The sequence below is a fragment of the Leopardus geoffroyi genome, chromosome E1 (genome assembly GCF_018350155.1).
Source record: "Leopardus geoffroyi isolate Oge1 chromosome E1, O.geoffroyi_Oge1_pat1.0, whole genome shotgun sequence".
Lineage (NCBI taxonomy): Eukaryota > Metazoa > Chordata > Mammalia > Carnivora > Felidae > Leopardus > Leopardus geoffroyi.
Genome location: NC_059330.1, coordinates 7,347,299 through 7,371,425, shown reverse-complemented (window position 1 = coordinate 7,371,425; position 24,127 = coordinate 7,347,299). Strand labels below are relative to the sequence as shown.

At 47.8% G+C, this 24,127-nt stretch overlaps 1 protein-coding gene and 1 long non-coding RNA gene across 2 annotated transcripts in view; one reads left to right on the top strand and one right to left on the bottom strand.

The window, feature by feature from the left end:
• Positions 1–449: 449 nt before the first annotated feature.
• Positions 450–6,146, bottom strand: LOC123603038. Its single transcript, XR_006714696.1, has 2 exons — positions 5,853–6,146; positions 450–1,692 (listed from the first exon to the last, which is right to left on the bottom strand). It is a non-coding gene; the product is annotated as an uncharacterized LOC123603038 (long non-coding RNA).
• Positions 6,147–7,918: 1,772 nt separating this feature from the next.
• The window catches only part of HS3ST3A1 (heparan sulfate-glucosamine 3-sulfotransferase 3A1), a 102,454-nt gene continuing 86,245 nt past the window's right edge, over positions 7,919–24,127 (top strand). Inside the window, exon 1 of the mRNA XM_045487421.1 lies at positions 7,919–8,519. Coding sequence (XP_045343377.1) covers positions 7,921–8,519 — 599 coding nt within the window. The 5' untranslated portion in view covers positions 7,919–7,920. The remainder of the gene's footprint in view (positions 8,520–24,127) is intronic.

The following is a 24,127-nucleotide window of genomic DNA, read 5'->3' as shown; positions in this document are numbered from 1 at the left end:
AAATTTTTTTAATGTTTATTTTTGAAAGAGAGAGGGAGAGAGAGAGAGCATAAGCAGGGGAGGGCCAGGGAGAGAGGGAGACACAGAATCTGAAACAGGCTCCAGGCTCTATCAGCACAGAGCCCGACACGGGGCTCAAACCCACGAACTGTGAATCATGACCTGAGCCGAAGTCAGACGCTTAACTGATGAACCACCCAGGTGCCTCAATACAGAGATAACTTAAAATGTCAAAATGAGGGGCACCCCAGTGGCTCAGTCGGTTAAGCATCTGACTCTCGGTTTTGGCTCAGGTCATGATCTCACGGTTTCGTGAGTTCGAGTCCTGCACTGGGCTCTGTGCTGGCATCATGGAGCCTGCTTGGGATTCTCTCTCTCCCTCTTTCTCTGCTCCCACCCCGCTCACACCATCTCCGTCTCTCTCAAAATAAATAAATAGACCTTAAAAATAAAATGTTGGAATTAGTTTACTGTGTTTGGGCTACACTTTCTGGAGTCAGGCTAGGTAGGTGGTGAGCGGTTCAGGCCTGGCTGGTGGATGTGGGCAAAAGGGCAGGTACGATCAGTCAGGTGCATGGGGTAACACCTGGTCGGTCTCAATGGTGAGCACGCCCCGTATAGGCTGGGGTCATTAATAACATCACTGGCGGGACGGTCTGGTCGGCTGGCAAGAGAGTCTGTGTGGTGGAATACGAAACCAGATCTGATGACACAGAGACAGGCATGCTTTCCTAAAATCTCAAAGAACGCTGGAAAGAGCAGATTTTACTCCGCGGTGGAGATGAATCAGGGTCTCAGAGCAAGTTTCCTGGAATCGCTCTCTCTCCCTGGCTCACCTTCGTATTCCTGTGTTGACTTCAACCTCAGGCATGTTCCCCCTCAGTGAGGAAATGTAACGGCCTGGAAACCTAGGGCAAGGGCACGGATCGTCCAGCAGTCACCCCGCCCGGCAAAGCCCTGTTGTTGAAGGATTCTGCATCTGGCTTATTTCCCCGAAGTCTGGAAAAGCAGATGCTACAGACTGGCAGATAGATTACTCTGACATCGAAAGCCAATGGTGAGTTTAGCTGTACTGAGATTTCACGGCATGAGCGTAAGAAGGAGTTTTTGCCTAGAGGAAGCCTTGGGAGCTGTTTTTAGAAAAAAGGGCAGACAGACATTATAGACATCCATTGCAACAGCCACCCATCTCTGGTCTGAATTGTCAACACTTGGGGCAGAAAGCACCTCTTCCCAGGACCCCACACAGGTCATAAGCAAACTTCATCCTGGAGGCGTTCGGCGCCCGTATAAGTGCCGTTGACAATGATCAAGGTGATCCCCAAAACACTGTACTGCCATCGGGCAGGAAGCTGTCACAAGGAATTGTACCCCTGCAGTGATTACCATGTGGACGTGTCTCCTGGCATTCTTGAAGGAAGGGACAGCCTGTACGTCGAAAGTCTGGCCCACGGTAGATATTCCTTTGGTCCTGGCCTCCCACCTTCTGACGAACAAGGGCTTTTTCGAGGCTGTTTCTGACCGAAGTTGATCTTTTTGGGTCTTCAGGAAAATTCCTAGATGCAAAATGTCTGATGCAGGTCTTGAGAGGGAGACAGCTGATGAAAACAGAAGCGTTAGGTGAGAACATGAAGAAAAAAAAGGAGAATGGCATCTTATCTGGTAACTTCGTTCTCAGGAATAGTGAGTCCCCTAAAGACAAGACAGGGGTATGTGGTTAAATAGAGACTAAAGCAATACAGGAGCCTAAGGCAAGTTCTGAGGCTACTAAAATCACACTCCGGCTTCTAGGAAACTTCCTGAAGTTCATCGATTAGGGCGCCTGGGTGGCTCAGTCGGTTAAGCGGTTCAGTGTCTGACTTCGGCTCAGGTCACCATCTCACAGTTTGTGAGTTCGAGCCCCGCGCCGGGCTCTGTGCTGACAGCTTGGAGCCTGGAGCCTGCTTCCGGTTCTGTGTTCTGTGTCTCCCTCTCTTTCTCTGCCCCTCCCCTTCTCATGCTGTCTCTCAAAAAAGAAATCAACATTAAAAATAAGTTAGTTGATTAAGAGAAATACTTTCTTGGGGGCTAAAACAAGTATAAATAAAGATTTGGTCACAGTTACGTATTCAACATTTATTGGCTGCCCGTTGTGACCGCCACACTGGGAATTTCCCCTGTGATCCAACCTATCAGGCCCCTGCCCCCATTCAATTCCTCAGGACCCATTTCAAAATCCACCCTCCCCTAATTTCTAGCTGGTTATTTATTGCCACAATGGCTCTGTGCTAACAGGAATCGGTCACTGAGCTGGAATCCCGCCCTCTAGTCTCGACGCTGCTGAGGAATCCTTCTCTTGGAGAAATCTTCCTTAAAAAGCCAAGCATTTGCCTGTGGATCTCCGCAGATGTCCTATAAAAGTACAAACTCTTAAGAAAAATCACACGACGCCCTCGGGATCTGGCTCCTGGCTTTCATCTCTGTCGTCATTTCTTGTGTTCCTTCTAGCTCCCCTCCAGTGACTTCCCCAGGCCAAGCCCATGCTTCATTCAGGCTGAAACACGAGCAGTTTACAACACACAGTGCCCTCTCTTGACTCGGCCTTTTTGTGAGGTGCTCTCTGACGGGAATGCCCAGGTCCATTCTTCCCTGGGTCCCTTAGCTCGTCAACACGTCTTTACTGGACATCTCCTTGCGCCAAGTGATATGCTAGATGTCCACGGGCACTACTGAGCGATGGCCTTGGGCTCTTTGGAGTGCTTCTAGTCTAAGGGGGGGGGGGTGCATAGCGTACGCTCATACCTTTAATGTTACAAACCCTCATAGAGTCTGTAAGGAAGATAGCTGGGGACTCCAGAGAATCTGTGCCAGGAGACTTGATCAAAATAGGGGTGGGGGAGGGACACAGAAGGCATCCTTAAGATGTGTTCCAGCTGAGGGGCGCCTGGGTGGCGCAGTCGGTTAAGCGTCCGACTTCAGCCAGGTCACGATCTCGCGGTCTGTGAGTTCGAGCCCCGCGTCAGGCTCTGGGCTGATGGCTCAGAGCCTGGAGCCTGTTTCCGATTCTGTGTCTCCCTCTCTCTCTGCCCCTCCCCCGTTCATGCTCTGTCTCTCTCTGTCCCAAAAATAAATAAACGCTGAAAAAAAAAAAAAAAAACTTTAAAAAAAAAAAGATGTGTTCCAGCTGATAGCTGAAGGGTGAAGGGGATGCATATTATAGGTAGAGACACCGGGGATGCTGAGACAGGAAGGGGAACGCATAGCCAAGAACTGAAAATGAATCTGGTGAACGTGCAGCAAAATATCTGCTACTTCAGTAGAACACAATGCAAATTTGCATGCTAAAGAGTGTGTGCGTGTCTCGTCTCATTAAGATTATAAGCTCCTAAGGCTCATGTTTCCCCATTTGCAGGACAGACTCTGCTCTGCCAGATCCATTTTACCCCCTGTTCCAGCCCCAGGAGGAGGTGACTTTCATCTGTTGTATCAATGGGCTCCTGAACTCTCTGGCTTCCATGTTGGTGTGGCCAGTGGGGTTGGAAAGACCTGGAAGGAGGGCCGGGAGTGTAGGACGGACGGTAAAGGAATGGGGCAATGGAGCGCTATATGCATGTTTTCTGGGGTAAGGGAGGTAACACAGGTCCAGTGAAGCATGCAGGTTCTTCGAGCAGGACCATTTGTGGGTTCGTACACATCAATTGGGCTCATTATTACAGATGTCCAAAGGATGCTCTCTGTATTCTCCACACTGCTAGAAAGTCTTAGTATTTTTAAAGAATTATCTAGCTCTATCATCTGTCTGTCATCTATATCTACCTACCATCTATCTATTACCTATATATATCTATATCTTTATCTATCATCTATCTCATCTATCTTTTTATCTATCTGTCTCATATATACCTACGTCCACCTGTCTATATGTATTTATGTATACTTATGTATATAACATTATATATAACTTATATATACTTATGTATATATATAGCACATATATATACAAGTTATATATATGTTATATATATATATATATACTATGATTAGTATATATAAGCATATAGAACTATAAGCTATATATATACTACTATAAGTAGTATATATATACTATAAGTTATATATATATACTACTTATATATATAACTTACATATACTTATGTATATAACATTATACAGAAATATATATAAATAATGTATAATATATATCAATAACTGGCCAATATATTCATCATGGTCATTTCTGGGCCAAAAAAATTTGAAATTTTGGGTATGATTTTTTTCTTTATGCTTTATTGTGTTTTGCATTTTTTAAAGTTTCTTTTTATGTACTTTGAGAGAGAGAGGGAGAGAGCACATGCGGGGGAGGGGCAGAGAGAGAGGGAGAGAGAGAGAGAATCCCAAGTAGGCCCCGCGCTGTCAGCACAGAGTCCCATGCCGGGCTCAAACTCATGAACTATGAGATCATGAGCCGAAATCAAGAATCGGACGCTTAACTGACTGGGCCACCCAGGCGCCCCTGGGTGCTGCATTTTTAAAAATAGCTTAAATGATTGCTTTTGGGGCAGGTAGGAGAAAGTCATTCTTAAAGGGATTCCTCACCCTAAAATGTAAATCCACTGTGGGTGCCACATGAAAGAAGGTAAGCAAGTGCCTGTACAGCAGAGTGAACGGGTTTTTGAGATCCAGGGCTGGGAAAGGTCTGAGGATAAGACACCAGACGAGGACGCCAGAGGAGGAGTGAGTGCTCACTAAGGAAAATGAAAGAAGCTGGAAGTCGCCAAACATCAACCTCATCTATGTCACTCCCCCTCTCCCACCAGTAGGAGACCAGATTCTATGACAGCAGACCCTTTTCCTGGCACAACCTGATCATTTTCAAGGAGTGGCTATGTGCTCTGCCATGGAAGGACAGGGGAAAGGGAGAAATAAGAAGAAATTGCAACTAAGTCTGTTGTACTTGTTTTCAGGGCCATTTTTTCTCTCTCAGAGTCCCGATAACGATTAGCTGCAATTGCTTTCCATTCTAACAAATGCATCTGAGTGGATCAAAGAAAAAGCATTTTCTAAGGAGTTGTGGAGTGGGACTCTCACACATGTTATCCAGAAACTTTAATCAGGTTTCTGCATGTTTTTTTCCTGATGAGACAAAATGCCACAGTCTTCCCTCCTGCTGTTTTGTCAAAGATCTTTCTTTCCCGGACTGTTTCCCTGAGCTATTCATTGCCTTAGGTGGTCTGGGTCCCAGCAATGAAGCTTGCTTCCTCTGTGAAGGGTTTCCTCCAAAGGACTTTTTCCCTCTAGATTTTTAAATTTCTAATGTACAGAGCCGCCCTAGGTATTGTGAATGATCCTGAAACTATGTCTCCTAAGTAGGGGAGGTCTTCAATATCCACATAAAGAAAATACCTGTGTTTGAAATGTTAAAGCAGAAATGCACGACATTGTAACCTGTTGGAGCCAGAAGGGAATTTGGAGACCATCATTTCCCCAAGGAGGAAACCAAGGCCTGTTTGTCAGCATTTGTGAGACAGCATATGCTTCCAGACTAACTTTAAAATGGTGTTTGATTTTTTTAAATCTCCCCCCCCCCCCCTGCAAATCGGACTGAAACGTCTAGAGAAAATGTTCAAAATATATTACAGCTCAAAACAGTATTAAAACTGAACTGGTTTGTCGATATCCAATTTTAGGACACAACGAGACCTCAGACCTTGGTGTTCATCCTTGTAAAAGTTCATTGCTTTAAGGCATCAGAAGCTAATAAGCTCTTGGCTCGTTTGTAGAATAGGTTGGGATTGGTACTTCTCAACACAAAAACGTGTCTAGCAAGCCACAAGTACCCCCCAAGCTCCACCCAAGCATAGAGTTAGAATCACCAGCTCTTCTTTGGAAGGTCGAGGCGGTCTTCGCTGACTTGCACTTCCAGGGTCAAATAGAGCACGCAGCGCAGGAAGGCAGGCAAGAGGAAGGCTGGAAAGTCCCAGCAGTGGGCAGCAGAATTCCCTGGAAGGCACAGGACGCCGAGCCTGCTGCGGGGCCAGGTTAGCGGGCCCAGAGAGCTGCCTCTGTAATTTACACGGGCTGGTGCCCAGCTGCCAGGCTACCGCCCACACTGCCGGGAGTCCCGCTGAGACCAGGAAGCTAGGAAATCAGCAACAAATCAGAATGGAATAAAAAAAAAAACCCTACCTCATGCAGGTTCCACGGGCCACCTCCCTCCATTACACAGCAAGGTGATTTGTATCCCTTCCTGACCTACTCTCAGCGGAACGCGCGAAGAGGATATAGGGTCAGGGGAGGCAAGAGAAAGAGGAAACCGCTGTTTATGGAAGGCAATTGAACTCCTTTACCGAGACGCGTGCGCACACGCGCGCGCGCGCGCACACACACACACACACACACAGACACACACGCAGCAATACAAACAACATAAAAAAAAATTCCTTCGTCAAAAGCTGGGCATATGGATTTGGAATTGGAGCTGATTTTTTTTTTTTTTTTTTTTTTTTTTTTTTATAAACCTCTTCATTTCTCTCCTTGATTCTACTGGCTCATTTCCCAAGAGGTGGTTCCTTTTTCGGTCCTGGGGAACTCTCGATCATCCTAGACGAACACAAGCCAAAACAACCAAAAGCAAAGACGAAATACCGCGCTCGGGAGAAAAGGCTTCGCTCGCCCTTTGGCCAGCAGCGGACCAACTCCGTAGGTGCAAGTCAAGTAGGAGCTGCTGGGAGGAATTCGGGTCGCCCGAGACAAACGGGGGCGTGGCGAGCAGCGCGGTACGAGCAACTGAAGCCAACAAAACTTCCAGAGGGCCGGGGAGGTGGCAGGGGGCGGGGCGGGGTAGGGGAGAATGTAGGGACACAGGCGGGAGCGGGGACTCGGAGGAGGTCAGTGCTGCGATGGGCTGAGCCGAGTCTGAGAGGTGGCTCGCCGGGTGGAAGTCAGGCCCCCGGGGATCCGGCCGGTCCTAGCTGTCAGTCAGACTCCCCCGGAGCCCCCAGCTCGCCGGAAAGGGGGCGAGGCTGCGGCGGTGCGGGGAGGGGAGGGAGGGCGGAGTGGGGAAGGGGCGTCGCCCCGATCGCCCCCGCCCTCTCCGATGTCATTGGGCCGACGCTGCGGGGTCCGCGCCACCTTTTCTCCATCCCACCCGGTCCGCCCGGCTGCGCTCGTCAGGCGGCTGGTGCGGCCCGGGACGTTGACGTCACCGCCAAGTTTGCTGCCCTCCGCGCCCCACGTGTGGCGGCGGCGGCGACCGCCCGGAGGCGGCGGGGGAGCGTCTGCGAGCGCTGTGGCCGCGGCCGCTGACAGGTCCTGCGCCGCCGGGCTCCGGCACGCCGCACCCAGGTGGGGACCGAGTGCAGTTTGGAGCAGCCGGGAGCGCACAGAAAGGGGCGCACGGCTTGGCGCGGGCCTCGGGCTCCCGCTCGGGCAGCTGGACTCGGCGGGACCTCGCAGCGGGGCGCTGAGGGCGCGCCCCGGCGGCCACGGTCACGAAGGAAGAGGCACTGTCGCACGCTGTCGTCTGCAGCGCACGGAGCTCCGCGGCTCCGGGGCCTGGAGTCTCTTCCCCGCGACCGAGCGAGGGATGCGCGATCGCTGAGCAGGGATCCAGGCCGGGAGGCCGCTCGGGGCCGGGGCTGAGACGCGCGCCTTCGCCGCCGCCAGGACTCCCCATTCCGGTCACTGTCGCAGAGCGCGTCCCCAAGACTCGGGGGAGTCTGAGACGATGGTTTCTTAAGCACCGCACCACGTCCCCCTCCCGCCCCCTCGACCGGAGGCAGGGATCCCGCGCCGGGCGCCCGCGGCTACGTCTCCGCGGGGCAGCGCGCACGGCCGCAGGGACGCACGGGCGATGCGGGCCCCCCCGCACGAGGTCGCGGCCCCCGGCGGAGTCCCGGCCTAGCATGGCCCGCGCGCGGCCCGACGTCGCCTCCGGCTAGGATGGCCCCTCCGGGCCCGGCCGGCGCCCACCCCACCCCGGCCGAGCCGCTGTCCCGCAGCATCTTCCGGAAGTTCTTGCTGATGCTCTGCTCCCTGCTCACGTCCCTTTACGTCTTCTACTGTCTGGCCGAGCGCTGCCAGACCCTGGCGGGCCCCGTGGTGCGGCCGTCGGGCGGCGGCGAGGAGGCGGGGGCCCCGGGGCGCGGCGCCCTGGCCGCAGGCCCGAGGGAGCTGGCGGTGTGGCCCGCGGCGGCGCAGAGGAAGCGGCTCCTGCAGCGGCAGCAGCGGCGGAGGCGCCGGCCGCCCGCGCCACGCGACGACGGCGAGGAGGCGGCCTGGGAAGAGGAGCCCCCCGGCCTGGCCGGAGGTCCCGGCGGCTCCGGGGCCGGGAGCAGCGCGGCCGAGGCCCCGCCGGGGACCCTGGCCCTGCTGCTGGACGAGGGCAGCAAGCAGCTGCCGCAGGCCATCATCATCGGCGTGAAGAAGGGCGGCACGCGGGCGCTGCTCGAGTTCCTGCGCGTGCACCCCGACGTGCGCGCTGTGGGCGCCGAGCCCCACTTCTTCGACCGCAGCTACGACAAGGGCCTCGCCTGGTACCGGTGAGCTGGCTCTGGGTGCCGCCGGGGTGGGGGGTGGGGGGCAGCCGGGGCTTCTGGTGGGCGAGGTGGGGGGGGGAAACCCCCCTACTCACCTCCCTCCCCATTTTCTGCAGAAGGCAGAGGGTCATCAGTAATTCTTGGGTTCGGGGGTCTCGTTCCCCACCGTGCCTTCTGTTTGCAGGGAGGTAGGTGTTGAGGGGGGCGGTGGGAGGGACATTTTGGCCTTGATGACTTTTTCTTTAGTTTTTGGGATTTCCTTTCCTTCAAACAGCCAATCTTCCTCCTCTTTTTCTTCTGCTCTGCGAAAGTATCCCTGTTGTGGGCTAAAGGCGGGGGGGGGGGTACTTAAGTTAGAAACCTGTTCGTCAATTATTAGGCAACGTCGGTTACTCCATGCCTTTCCCAAGAAAGCCTGTTTTTATTTCTTCTCTATCTGCCGAACAAACCCCCGTGGCTCACGCTTGGTCTTTGCCATCAGGCATTCATTTCCCTTGACCCTTTGCCAGATCACTGTCCTAGGTGGTAAGTAATCTGGAGACTTAGTAAAAGTGTCAAGAACCAGAGGCTAAGGCAGTCGGGAAATCTATGTCTATGTCCGGGCAGGCAGCGTGCTTTAAGGAAAGGCTTCCTGGATAATAACTTTTGTTTGGAGTGAGGAATGAGTTTTGGAAAGTGTTTTCTATATTTAAAGGGGAAAAAAAGTACCTTGTGTCTTGGGCCTGGCTGAAACTTTTCTAAAGATCTTCAAGCACTTCTCTTTACAAATGAGATAGACAATTTTTTTTTTTTTAAGAAGAAGAAAGACGGGTGGGGGGGTGGGGGGGTGGGAATGACACTGGTCACATTGTGAACAACTCTCCTAATAAAGTTTAGGAAACAGGTCTGATTCAGATCTTAATCTTAAATTTGCCAGTCTTCTCAAATTTAGACCACCTTTAATAAAGGAATCAGCCAAACTCCAGTAAATCCAAGTGTCACCTGGATTTTGTTTGCCATAAAATATTGGCGTGTTCTTTTTTCTCGGAGAACAAGGAAAGATCGTGTGGCCAGAATTTTCATTTTTTAAAGTGTAATCTATTTCATTAAGTATGCATTCTTTTTGTTATTTTAACTGAAACATTACAAAAGTTATGACACAATTCAGATCTATTTCAAAAGTCCACTAAGTAAATAATTCATCTCCAAAACAAAAATGAACATGATCTGACAAGTTTATTTACTTGAGGGGTCATGCATACCCCTCGGATTGATTTCGGGAGCCGAATTTACAGTAATCCAACTCATGAGAAAACATTTGGTCTTAAAAGTCAAGTTCAAACATTAAACACTTTTAAAACAGTAACTTTCCATTTGTTGGAAAGAAAAACAAACAACTTTCCCTTAATATAGAATATATATCATTTAAAATCATCAGCCACTTAAAAAATCCCCTTGTGTTTCTGACATTTATGTTGTATCCTCTGGGAAGTTCTTATAAAAATGACCTGTTGAATCTGGAAACAACAGGTCCTTCTTTTTAGCACAAAGACTTCTCTGTTTTTTCCATCAAGGACACAAGAAAGAAGTGATTAAAGACCCCTAAAACTCTTATCTGTAGCAGTTTGCATTGAATCGGGCCTTGCACGGTGCTGTAAGTGAACACATTTCAAGCCAACTTCGCGGAACGCCTAAGACAACTTTTGACTCTGAGGTGCCATTAAATATGGTGAAATATGTACTCCTAAAAACCCTTTATTTTCGTATTGCTGTGTAGCCTTTGTTTCCACAAAGTAGGATGGTTTCTTCTTCCAGAAGGGAGTCCTTGAGGGCACAGTGTCTCTACAGACCTGGATCTTACTTTACGTGAATCTTTCTAAGCTCACGTAAGAGAAGGAAGGTTTCAAGGTAACTAGAAACACAAGTATTAACAAAAGAAAGAGCCGTAAGCTTTTAGGTCACTCTCTCTTTTGGAAACTAGATGCACGCTGTAAAGTAAATCTCTCCTTGGATTGTTTATTTCAGCAGAAGAGTGCTGTAAAGCAATTTACGGTGGTTACAAAAATACAGGAGACTTCATGGTTTGGTGAATTTAATTTTCTAAGTGTTGGAGTAATGTCTTTGTTTTACCATTCGCAATGGTGTTTTATTGGATGCATAAATTTAAGTTTAACTCAATTACGTATAAAAATCTTATTAAAAAAAAAAAAACTCTCCACCTATGGAGCCAACATCGTGCGATTACTTAATGCAATTTTGCCACAGTTCTCTTTGATCTTGTCTCTGAACTTGCGAGTCTGATGTTCATGAGAAAGATTGAAGACAAATATATGTGTGTATATATATATATATATATATATATATAAATCTCTTACGCAGAATGCTACTTACCTATATTAAGTGCATGTTACAGCTTTGTGTTTAGCCCATATTTACAGTTAGGGATTCGGTGAGACCTTCCGGAGTCAGCCCCAAATTTGTAATATGGGATTTCTATCACATACTTCTGTCTCCCCCCACCTCCCCACCTCACTTCCTCCCCACACATGAACAGAAGGAAAACTCCAGTGTTTGCGCCGTGAAGTGAATTATGGAAAAAAAAAAAAAAAACCCTGTCAGATATTTTTTAGATGCTCGTTGACATGGGACAATCTTGTAAACCCAGCTTTGTTTTTTTTGCCTGGTGAAATCGCTCAGTAGGCCATAATAGTTCGTTGTGGCAGCGCCCCCTACCGTCGTGACAGAAGGAGAAGTATGTTCCTGTTAGGAAGTTGGAAAAAAACACCATGGGCAATGAGTTTGAGAATTAAAACCACCCCAGCCAGGATATCTCGGTAAATTTCTCTCACTGAGAGAAAACATAAAGTACTTTGTAAATTGCATCCCGAGAATAGTATAATCTGTTTCTTCGTGGGAACAGATTTGTAGTGATGGCAAGAAAATGAAATTTTACTGCAAATCTCTAAAAAAATGGCTTCAGTGGAGTGTTCTGGGGATGAAACTCCACCCTGATGGGGTTTAAAACAACATTCCGCATTACTTAATTTAGCAGACATGATATCAGGACAACAAATGTCTGTGGCTTACGTGTCATGGGAAAGCAATCCTTTGCAACGAACAGTCTGCGTTTCCATTATAGGGGTGGTGGGTTCGTAAATGAAAGTAGGGAACTGTTTTATTAGCTTTAAAACTTTGGGAGTTTAAGAGCAGGTGAGCTTGGAATGGAATAAAGAGGCCCCTCTCTCTCCCTGTGTGTTTCTGTACCAACAAGATGCGGTTTGTGTGTGTGTGTGTGTGTGTATGTGTATATAAGATAAGAGATATGTATCTATAAAGTATTTAAAGGATGTAGTGTTTAAAGGACTGCGAACGTACATATACGTAACACTTCAGTTTCTGTTTGGACGTACCTAATCTCTTATAGCATATTTCTTTCCTACGCTGTGATGTGTTTTTTTAGTAATACTGGATAATTTGAGTGGAGAAGAATATCACTAAAATATTGTACTCTTACAGGATCCAGGATGATCAAAGATCACTCAGCTTGTAGTTTAGTAGAAATGAGTTCTTCCCCCCTCCCGTCCCCCACTCCCCACCACAGCTTCGTCAAAATTTCAAGTGTTCTGGCCTCTAATGATCAGTGCCTTGTTTTTCAACTCCCCTGAAGAGGCAGACAGAACAGAGGAACTTTCGGTTCCTATCAGGGGAAACCGGCATTTCTCAGCAGCTGGGAGCAGCTGCAGAGTACCTCCCTGTGCCATTTTCCCCCCTCCCGAGCCACACGCCCCTTCTGCATGAAGGGGTGGAAATGAAATTCGAGCCAAGGGAGCTGCGAAGTCTGTGGCCACCCATGCAAGGTCATGTGGACTGAAGTCCAGAGAGGCTCTTCTGTCCTTAGATCGGAGTGAAGAACGCTGAGAAGGGGTGTGGGGTAGGAGGAAAGCGGGAAGACGTTGCTTTGGACCGCGAGCTGAGGGTGCACGTGTACAGGGGGGAGGATGTAATTTCTCTGGCGCATATAGTTCCTGGGGGCTGAGAAGCCACAGTGTTGTCATTTTGTTAGCTGAATGTCTGTACTTTGGGCTTAGCATCCCAGTAGACTGCCCCAGCAGTACCAGTCAGACAGCCTAGTTCGTGTGTGTGTGTGTGTGTGTGTCCACGCGTACGTGCAAAAGCAGACACCTAGTAGGTAGGGAAGGTGATGAAATTGGTAACAGACAAGTTATTAATTGGGGGAGGAGCTTCTGGACAAGATCAGACAGCCAGCATATGGAACAGCCTCTTGATGATTGAGTCCAGGCATGAAAAACAACAGCAACAAAAAACACTTAGGTGGTGTAGCCCAGAACTGGAATACTTTGCGGGCGCGAATACTCGTTTAGAACAATGAGATTTATCACGTACGGATGCGTTTTGTGGATACCTTCGATGTGGGATGCATAACTCCTCTTGGGTTGAAAACTCCTCCTTGATATGATCTGCTCTCCACTTAAAAAGAAAGCCCTGGGGCCAAAATATTTGTCTCTTCTACGTAAGTCTGTTGATCGGCCCAGGAAGGAATAGATGCCAGGTCTGTATTTTGGAGGGGTCATGAGAATAAAACAATAAGCCTGTGCAATTAACGACATCAGGGGCGACCTTCCACAGACCAGATGCTCACATTTTGAGGAGGCTGTCACAGAGTTGCTACAATATTAACAACGAAGGGCCTCACATCTCTAAGGGATGCATTCCAACAACTGTGAATCGCAGTTACCATTGGTCAGATTGCCGGCCCCGTTGGGAACTTCACACACGTAACGCTTTCCCTTGGGGGAGGGGACATCCTCTTCCACCCAGGTAATGGTAACTTGGCTGATAGAGAGCGTCCTCTCTTGGTACGTTTCCCGGTGATGTCTGCCTCCACGCTTTTGGAAAATTGGTTTCTGCCGAGGGGATGAGTTAACAGTGGTGAAAACGAGGTTTATCATTAAATCTGTGCCTTTAATATGTAATGGGAGTCATATTGTAACTACGGGCAATGTAGAAGGCACATCTTAAAATGTTTGATAGCCCATTCGCTAACTGGACACAGTTGAACCCTCTCTGGGGGGTGGGGGATAGTGATACAGTTGGTAGATAAACTGATGTGAAACCAGAGCTTAGAAATTGGGTAAGCGTTGCGTTCAGTGCCGTCTGAAACCTCTTCCCGGTTGCTCGCCTCTGCTCCTGCGGTCGTGAGTACCGTGGCCGTGACCGTTAACACGCGCCCCGTGATCACTTGAGGACCGTATTCCAGAAGTTCAGATTTGACCTGTTTCAGAACCCATCAGATGACCGTGCGTGTCAGAAAAGAGGAAGCGTTCATTACGAGTGAAATTTAGTGCTTGCCGTTAGGCACGGGACCCTCTTGCACAGCCGAAAAAGAAAATCAGTGGAGAGCAGCCCACGTTGAAGGTGACATCTGGTGCCACCTAGTGGGAGGGAGAGTCTGCAAGGGACCCAAGCCGCTGAACTTGGGGAGAAAAACCTCCCTTACCAGAGAGTAAAGTGCAGTCTTAATTAGGGAAAGGGGGGCGGGTCGCCTTTAGGTAGCATCTTACAGCAAGGATGGTCTGTTGGGCGTGGCTGAACAGTGTTTTTTTGCCTGTCTGCCTGAGCTCGCTCCTTTCAGGCAGGGGGTTGATCCTTTGGAGAGAAATCAAAGAGACTTGCCTTCACAATAAACCTGAGAAACAAGATATAAGTGATTAGGAGATTTATATTGGAAACATGCATGAGTGAAACGGGATGCCTGGTGCCCCAGATTAGTTTGGTTAGTGTGTTTTTCCCCCCCTCCCTTTCTGTAAGCCAGCTTCAAATGAAAATACTTCCAGATGATTTTAGTTCTACAGTAGTGATGCAGGCGTATTCCTTCCCCCGAGCCGTCCAGGAACAGGCACCGCACAGAAGCCTGTTTCACCCCGATTCCACAGACACACCGTGAAGATCCTGCCCATGAGGACAGTTGCACGGGAAGATGCTTTCAGGGTCCCAATGGGAGAGCCCTTCCTGTGACTGCAGCCCAGTGCCTGGGGAGGATGGACGCGGGGGGAGAGGGGTGGCGGTCAGGTGAAAGTAAGGCAGGGGGGAGGGGAAAAATAGGAACATTAGAGCGGAGAGGTCGGCAGACCCCAAGTGTAGCCAGGCGATAATGTTAACACTGCCTTGTATCACGTGGAGATCACACACCCCCTGGTATGTGGCAGCAAGGAGGGCACCTCACCTGCGGGGGTATTCTTCCCCCAAATCCCTAGTCCCAGTCTAATGAGAAAACATTGGACCAACCCAAATGGCAGGGTAGCTACAAAGTAAACCCCTGACCACTGGTATTTTTTTTTAATTTTTTTTTTAACGTTTATTTATTATTGAGAGACAGAGAGAGACAGACCGTGGGCAGAGGAGGGGCAGAGAGAGAGGGAGACACAGAATCCGAAGCAGGCTCCAGGCTCTGAGCTGTCAGCACAGAACCCGACCTGGGACTCGAACTCGTGAACCGCAAGATCATGACCTGAGCCGCGAAGTTGGACACTTAAGTGACTGAGCCACCCAGGTGCCCCAAAGGTATTCTTTTTAAAAATTTTTTTTTTCAAGTTTATTTATTTTGGGGACAGAGAGAGACAGAGCATGAACGGGGGAGGGGCAGAGAGAGAGGGAGACACAGAATCAGAAACAGGCTCCAGGCTCTGAGCCATCAGCCCAGAGCCTGACGCGGGGCTCGAACTCCCGGACCGCGGACCGCGAGATCGTGACCTGGCTGAAGTCGGACGCTTAACTGACTGCGCCACCCAGGCGCCCCCCAAAGGTATTCTTAAAAAAATAATCAAGATCATGGGGTGCCTGGAAGGCTCAGGCAGTTAAGCATCATGACTCTCGATTTCGGCTCAGGTCACGATCTCACGGCTTGTGGGTTCGAGCCCCGTGTCGGGCTCTGTGCTGACCGTGCGGAGCCCGCTTGTGATTCTCTCCCTCTCCTTCTCTCTGCCCCTGCCCTGCTCATGCTCTCTCTCTCTCTTTCTCAAAACGAATAAAGTCACGATGGTGAAAACCAAAGACCGGTAAACTGTCACAGATCAGAGACTAATCACCAGTGAGTAAAAACAGTGCGGGACCTGATTAGATCCTGTTGGAGGAAGGACGTTGGTGGAAAAGCTGGTGAGATGGGTATTGTGCGTGTTTAGGTTTCGTTCATGGAATTAGACGAAGATTAATTTCTAGTTTTGATCACCGTCGTAGAGTCATGTAAGATGATCACCTTGGGATCTGGGTGGAGGGGTATCTGAGGTTTTGCGGTGCTATTATTTGGGAGCAGTTTTAACATCCCAAATTACTCTAAAACCAAAGGATGCCCGACAGCATCCAGGGATAAAGGCTTCTACTCCTTCGCACGCCAGCTCCCTTTTGTGCCTTCCTCCTTCTTTCCTTCCGAAGGCCCCCGGCACAGCCCTGCCAGCTTCTCCCCTGCACTGCCAGCACCTGTTGCTTCCAGACATGCTGATCTTTCTCTCGGCTTATTCCGTAGTAAAATTGGCTCACGGCTCCCCTCCTACTCTCTTGTCCCTGAAACAGACACAGAGACAGTTTTGTTTTTCTTTCTCTCTCTCTCTCTCTCTCTTTCTCTAATGGCTGGCACATGTAAAGTGAAGAAGGCGTGAAAAGTCACCCACCCTGACCGGATCCTCGTGCTGGAGAGCAGAAACTTTGATGTAAAGGACAAGGTTTTTGAGAACACAACTGAAGGAGGGGTCAGAGGAAAATCAGTCTGGGGCATCTGGGTTTCTTTTTTTTTTTTTTTTTTTTTTGCTACAATGTAGGAGGAGCGGTTGTGGGGGGTTAGAAAGCTGGTTATGGGGTGGACCCATGGCACTGTGGCTCGTGGCTCGAGGTGACAGCACAGCCCCCGTTTTCTTGACCAGCTTCCCTATTCTATCTGCTTGCTTGACTTGGTGCTTTCCGCCTTTGATTTAGACACTGGCTTTGGTGAGTGGCTTATGAGACCAGCCACTGGGAGCAAAACAGACGTGGAATGACCACAGAGTTCACGGACGAGGAAGGATCGGAGAAAATCCAACTTCTAGAGTGCTGGAGAACCCGGACCAGGGTGTCCTGGGTGGTTCTTCCCGCCGGGGCTGCTGAGCCCGGTGCCACTGTCCGTTTGGACTCCCATGTCCAGCCCAGGTGACAGGCTGGCATCTTCCGCTTCTGTTTTTAAACACACAGTTGTGCGTCTGAGATTCTGGTTTGACACAGTAATGAAAATCTCCTTCGAAACGTTTCCTTTGATATTTTTAACGACTGTAAAAATAGTTTTATCCACGTTACGTTTTGACTTAAGCAAAACAAAACAGCCTCGACTGCATCGCGAGAACTTAGTGTTTCCTTTTAATCATTCCTCACTTATCTTTGTCGGATCAGTTTTATGAGCCTGTTTTGTGCAAAGGACAGGCTACTCATGCTGATGTAGGTAAAATAATTTTTTGTGGTTTAATTCCTTACTTGTTTGGCTTTTTTCCATCTCAGTTGCATATGCTTTTCTTTATGCATCTTGAACCTTAAAAAAAATTTTTTTTAACGTGTATTCATTTTTTTTGAGAGACAGAGACAGAGTGTGAGTTGGGGAGGGGCAGAGAGAGAGAGAGACAGAGGCAGAGACAGAATCTGAAGCAGGCTCCAGGCTCTAAGCTGTCAGCACAGAGCCTGACGAGGGGCTCAAACTCACAAACTGAGAGATCATGACCTGAGCCGAAGTCGGCTGCTTAACCAACTGAGCCACCCAGGTGCCCCATCTTGAACCTTTTTTTAAATTTTTTAAATAGCAAAATATTTCAACCCTGATGAAATATATCATTTTAGTCTCTCTGTCATTTATTTCTGCTCTGATCTTTGTTACTCTCTTTCTTCTACTAACTTTGGGCTTAGGTGGGTTTTTTCTAGTTCCTTGAGATGTCAAGTTAGGTTGCTTATTTGAGAGCTTTCTTTTTTTTCCAGGGTAGTTAGGCGTTTGTGGCTATAAACGTCCCTCTTAAATCTGTTTCAGGAGCACGTTGTTCAGTCTCCACATATTTGTGAGGTTACCAGTTTGCCTCTTGTTATTACCTGCTGGTTTCATGTGATTTGGTCGGGAAAGATACTTGATAGGGTTTCAGTCTTCCTAAATTTGTTGATACTTGTTCTGTGGAGCGGCAGGTGATCTGTCCTGGAGAATGTTCTACGTGTCCTAGAGATGAAATGTGTGTTTCTGGTGCTGTTGGGTAGAATGGTCTGCGTGTATCTGTGAGGTCCATCTGGTCTAAAGTGTCACTCAAGTCAGTGTTTGTTCCCTCTGTGATTTTCTGTCTGGATGATCTATTGCTAAAAAAAATTTTCAAATATTTATTCACTTTTTGAGAGACAGCGTGAGAGGGGGGTAGGACAGAGAGAGAGAGGGAGACACAGAATCGGAAGCAGGCTCCAGGCTCCGAGCTCTCAGCACAGAACCCGATGGGGGCTCCAACTCACGAGCCTCAAGATCATGACCTGAGCCGAGGTCGGACGCTTAACCGACTGAGCCACCGGAACTCCCCATGGATGATCTATCATTTTAGACGAAAGGTAACCATAGCCACTTGGGGTGCGGCTTCACCCTGTTGCTGAATGGTCTGCTGTGTGTAGTCTGAATATTTTATTAATGCGGTGACTAATATTGGGGAGATCATGTCACCATTTGCTTTTTAGAGATCAGGAAACAGAGACCCAGAAAGGTGAAGTAACTTGCCCAAGGTCTTTTAGCCAAGTGAATGGTAGACCAGTGCTGGATCCGGGTCTGTCTACCTCCCGCGTGTCACTGCTTTGCCACTGGGGTAATCTGTCATGTTCTCAGGATTGCTCTGTGTGGTTCCTGCCCAGACAGCAAGCCATCAGTGGCTCACAGCTTGTGGGTCAAGGCTGCTCCAAACTGGGCAGTGTAGGGGCACCTGGGTGGCTCGGGTGGGGAAGGGTCCGACTCGATTTCAGCTCAGGTCATGATCTCAGGGTTCATGAGTTTGAGCCCTGCATCGGGCTCTGTGCTGACAGTGCAGAGTCTGCTTGGGATTCTCTCTCTCCCTCTCTCTCTCTCTCTCTGCCCCTACCTTTCTCTCTCTCTCTTTCAAAAAAAAAAAAAAAAAAAAAAAAAAGACTGGGCAATGTATCAGCATAGTTGAAAAAGTAAAATTTTAAGGGTAATTATATATCCTCGTGAGCGTTAGCCTGTATGGAATAACTTAAAACCACTTGTGTTTTTTCTCGGCTTCTCTTTCTCCCTCTCTCTTTTTAAAAAGTAATTTGATCACAGAATTCATCTTATTGAGCATATATGAAGCCCTGGGGGCGCCGGGGTGTTTCATTTGGTTAAGCGTCCAACTCTTGATTTTGGCTCAGGTCACCATCTCCCGGTTCACGAGTTCCAGCCCCGTGTTGGGTTCTGCGTTGACAGCTCAGAGCCTGGCACCTGCTTTGGATTCTGTGTCTCCTCTCTGTCTCTCTCTCAAAAATAAACGTTAAAACAAAACAAAACGAAAAACATCCTGGGCCATTCAGTGGATTTTTCTCCCCATCCTCTAAAAACGACCAGTATCCGTGAAAACAACTCTTAACTATTACGTGGCCCCAAAGAGCCAGTTTCCTCCTACCCTGCCGTGTGGGAAAGCCAAAATACTGTCGGAAACACAGTCAGAAGGCTTCTCCCTGCTCCTAGAAATTGGGGCCAGCCGAGCTGGTGGCTGTGCCCAGTTGCTGGCGTTACCAAGCGGTGCCTGCTCTGTTTCCCTGCAGGCACCCCCCTCCCCCGGACGTGGCTGTGTCACTGCCGAAGCCCAGCTCTCTCCCTCTTCTGTGCGTGCCTCTTTTGATTGACATTCCTTTTTTAATTCTTTGAGGTATGCTAGTCCTCCCAGTCAGGGCACAGCCCAGTTGTTACCCCACAGCACTGCCCTGTCTGTCTTCGTTATCGTTGTTCTCAATAACCGTCATCTAATTGCTTTCCTGGCAGCTGGTTGTTATCAGTCCCCAAGCCCTTTGCTGTAGTGGTCAGGTCATTCATTGCTGCGTAAGACATGGTTGCTGATTCACATTTCCATTGGTTCGAGCCAGATAGGATCATAAACTCTGAAGGATGCTGGCGTTCGATGGTATCCGAGAGATTAAGATGGTCTTTGGTTTATGGAGAAAGCAAGGTGCCTCGCTCAAGGTTCAGCTAAATAGGAGCCCAGGGGTTCTAATTCCCAGGGTAGAATTCTGCAGAATAAAATTACAGACTCCAAATGATAAAAATTCCACTTGGGAAGTTTTGCAACAATGACAGAAAATATTAAAAATATTCCAGAGAATGGAACAAGTCACAGATTTTTTTTTTTTTTTCCTCCTCCCAGAATGGGTGAATTAAAGCATCGAATTCACCTGAGTCAGCGGTCAGGACATCTTTAAATGTCTGCTTTTCATTTCAGATGTCTTCCCCCATATTTTGATGCATATAGATTAGGGGACCCAGCTAGCACGACTGGCCTGTGGGTTCTCGTCAGTAACTTGTGTTTTATGGATGTTGCCTGCTTGTAGAAGATTAGTGGGGGAAATCCAAGTACAGACAGGTAAAAGTTTGCTTTCTTTCTTTTCTTTTTTCTCTTCTCTTCTCTTCTCTTCTCTTCTCTTCTCTTCTCTAGTTTGCTTTTTCTCTCCTGAGTGCTCAGAGTAGGAAGTAATCAATCAGATTATGGGAATAAAATTCCTTTTCCCTGTTTCAGCGTTTTTACTTGGAGTAGATCTCTCCTTTCAATAAGAAATAACAAAAGGATCAAGCTGGGTAGAAGGACAGAGTCAAAAACGGTGTGTTTGGTGCTGTCATAAATCTTTATAGATTCTCACGAAGTTCAGGGGTTTATAAAGAGAGAACTGGATTAAGCAGTTAACTAAAGTGACGTCCTTGGAGCTAAACATTGGGCTTCCTCACCTTTCCAGACCGAGGCCACGTTTGCTGTATTGATGGGTTTGGAAAGCTCTGGCTGTAGGATGATGCTGCAGAGATGAAGTTACTTGGTTTCCCCAGCAAAGCTTTTCAGTAAACAAAATCTGGCGTCTGTTTTTTTGATTTTTTTTTTTTTTAATTTCCTGGCGGACGCTAATTATTCCTGTAGTTTCTTTCATCAAATGCTGTGGTTGCTTTTTTTTTTTTTTAAAGAAATAAAAGCTACTTGTTTTTCTTTCTAATGAGCTCTCACTCTTTCTTCTTAGTGTGGGAGGATTTGGGATTACAAAAGTATCTGTTAAAAAAGCCCTACCCCCAACCCAGCGGGTCTACTAGAATGCCCTGGGAAGGTTTAATGATGGAAACAAAACAAATTGGATCTGTTTTATATTTATCTTGGGGGGGAAGTCATGGGGAGCTAATGCCTGTGATGGGGTGGTGGAAATTCTTGGGATTTTCAGGTGCATTTGCCCTGTGGCAAAGGGTGGTGAGTTGCGTTGAACTAAGCATTGAAGAAATTACTTCTCAGCTCTAGCTCATTGTTATTACCAAGTAAGAAAGTAGACTCATTATGGCCATGCCCTTGGATGTTTCAAAAGAATCTTGGACTCTTGATTAAAAAAAAAAAAATACTGGGAAATAATTTAATCGTAATGAAAAACCCGAAGCAATGCTAAAAACAAAATTCTGCGTGGGTGAAGCATCTCAGTCTCATCTGAAGGTGAAACGTAGCCTCTGGTCTGTGGTGAAGGCCAGAGTATTTGTTAACAGTGGCCCCCGATGTAAAAAAAAAATTGAAAAATTCTGACGAGTGTGAACTGAAGTCCTGTTTGAAAAGTCCAAAAAGAATGTGTTTTCGGGGTTCCTCGAGAAACTAAATGGGAGTGTTCCAGGCTGCAGATTTATCATCTCTGTGTTTTTCAACCTTGTATCTCCAGGGCCGGAAGCTCTCCTTCTGCCTAAGACATTCTTTATTAGTTTATTTTATTTTATTTTTTAATTTTTTTTATTTTAATGTTTATTTATTTTTGACAGAGAGAGAGAGAGAGAGACGGAGCATGAGCGGGGGAGGGGCAGAGAGAGAGGGAGGCACAGAATCTGAAACAGGCTCCAGGCTCTGCGCTGTCAGCACAGAGCCCGACGTGGGGCTCGAACTCACAGACCAAGAGATCATGACCTGAGCTGAAGTCGGATGCTCAACTGACTGAGCCACCCAGGCGCCCCTCTTTATTGGTGTAAAGAAAAACTGACCCTTAGGCCAGAGGTCAGCCTCCCCCCCCCCCGCCCCGAAAAGGCCAGGTAGTAAATATTTTAGGCTTTCTGGGCTCTCAGGTCTCAACTATTCAGTGCTGCTTCTGTAACAGAAAAGCAGCTTTAGCCAATATGTAAATGAATGGGCAGGGCCGTGTGCCAATAAAACTTTATTTAGCAAAATAGGCTTTTGGCTCCCTGGCTATGGATTGAAGACTTCTAGGGGAAGCTGAGGGCTTCAAACATGCCGATTTCCCTTTCTTTACTTACCTTGCTCTCAGGTGAGTACCCCCACCCAACATTCATTGCAGGCGTCTTGAACACATGATGCAGAAGTAACCTTGCACTTGAGATACGACTCAGATAGAGGACCTCCTTGTGGTTGTGCAACAGCAGAATAGTTTACCCCAGAACAGCATGGCAGCGACCTGTGGGAACTTTTTGAAATCTGCGGATTTGTTCGGGATGGTGGCATTTCATGTCAAGGGGATTATATGCTCAACTACACGCATTCTATTTTGGAAGAGATACCCTATGAAAACAAATCAAAGCAGCCTTTGGGCACCTTAATAATCCATTTTGAGGTTTCCTTGACTTTGTACTTGAGTGCGTGACTGGTTTATAGATTTTCCCTTGCACCTCCATTTTCTCTTTTGTGCTATGCCCGGGCATTCTATGAAGCATTTGAAAGGAGTCACGGGGGACACAAGGAGGTCATACTTATCCCCTGATGGATCACCATTATGAGGAACAATCCCACTATGTGGTTTAATTCAACGTTGTCTTTGTAGAAGGGGGGTGAGACATCATGTTGGGAAGCAAGCAGGGGGAAAGAGTTTTGAGGGTTAGTAAGTGGCATGTTTGAGGGGTTTTCTTCTAGATCAGCACTGTCCAATAGAAATATAATGGAAACCACATATGTCATTTTAAATTTCCTAGTGGCCACCTTATAAAAAGTAAGACCGAAGGGGTGAAATTAATTCCAATAACTATTTAGATTGAAAGGCGGTACGTCTGAAATACAGTGATTTCAACAGATAATCAAAAACACATTCTCGAGGAGACATTTTGCATTTTGCATGCAGCATCTTCCAAATCTACACGTTTTATGCTTGCAGTGCATCTCCATTCTAACCACATGTCATACAGTTTGAATGGCCCCGTGAGGCCAGTGGCCACCATATTGGACGGCATAGCTCTGGAAGCCGGGCCCGGGTGGGGGGAGAGGGCAGTGAAGGCTTTCAGCAGAGGACTGATCCTACAGACCGCCTTTGGTTCTGCTGTGGACATCTAATCCCAGGTGGCATAAGAGGACTAGAACAGGTGGACCGAGCTGCGTGGCTGTCTCAGAGTCTAGAAGATGGATGAAGGAGGCTTGAACTGGAGCACAGCAGTGGGCGTGGGTAAGTGGGAGAAAGATTTGCTAGAAGTTTTGGTAGTAGGGATTACAAAACTTCCCGTGGAATTCTAGGCATGAGGGAGGCAGGAGAAATTGGAGAATCTTTGAAGATTGCTAGCTCAGGTTTATTTATGAATAACTGTGACTGTGGTAGGGAGCACGGAAACAACAGGTACCATCGAGAACAAACAACTTAGACGTGTCTTAGGCGTGAAATGGAAAGGGCTTTTGGGGTAAGCTGGAGCTCGTGAGTGAGGTCAGGCTTGGGAGCACGTAAGGCATGATTGTTGAGATTTTGCCAGCTGTCACAAAGCTGAGACGTGACAGTGTAGCAGACGCAAGGAAGGGGGGAGAAGAGAGCGGGACCAGGAAAACATGTTTATATTTTTGCCCCAAAGGAATATAGTTTCTGTAGTTTATGTCATGCATGTAGAAGCGTTTAGAGGGAACAGGACTCATGTTTATAATTTATTTTGGAACACAGTAAAAAAGAGAGGATGAATTGGATGGAGGGATGGATAGGTAATGTGGTAATACAAATATAGATTCTTAAAAAAAATTTTTTTTTTAATCTTTATTTACTTTTGAGAGAGAGAGAGAGAGAGAGAGAGAGAGACAGAGCACAATCGGAGGAGGGGCAGAGAGAGAGGGAGACACCGAATCCAAAGAAGGCTCCAGGCTCTGAGCTGTCAGCACAGAGCCCCATGTAGGTAGAGCTTGAACTCGTGAACCGATTGTGACCTGAGTGGAAGTCAGACACTTAACCAACTGAACCATCCAGGCGGCCCTAGATTCTTTTTTTAATTTAAATTCAATTTAGTTAACATACAGTGCAGTATTGGTTTCAGGAGTAGAATTTGGTGATTCATCATTTACAAGTAACACCCAAAGCTCATCCCAGCAGGTGTCCTCCTTAACGCCCATCACCCATTTAGCCCATCCCTCCCCCCAATGCCCCGCCAGTACGCCTCAGTCTGTTCTCCATAC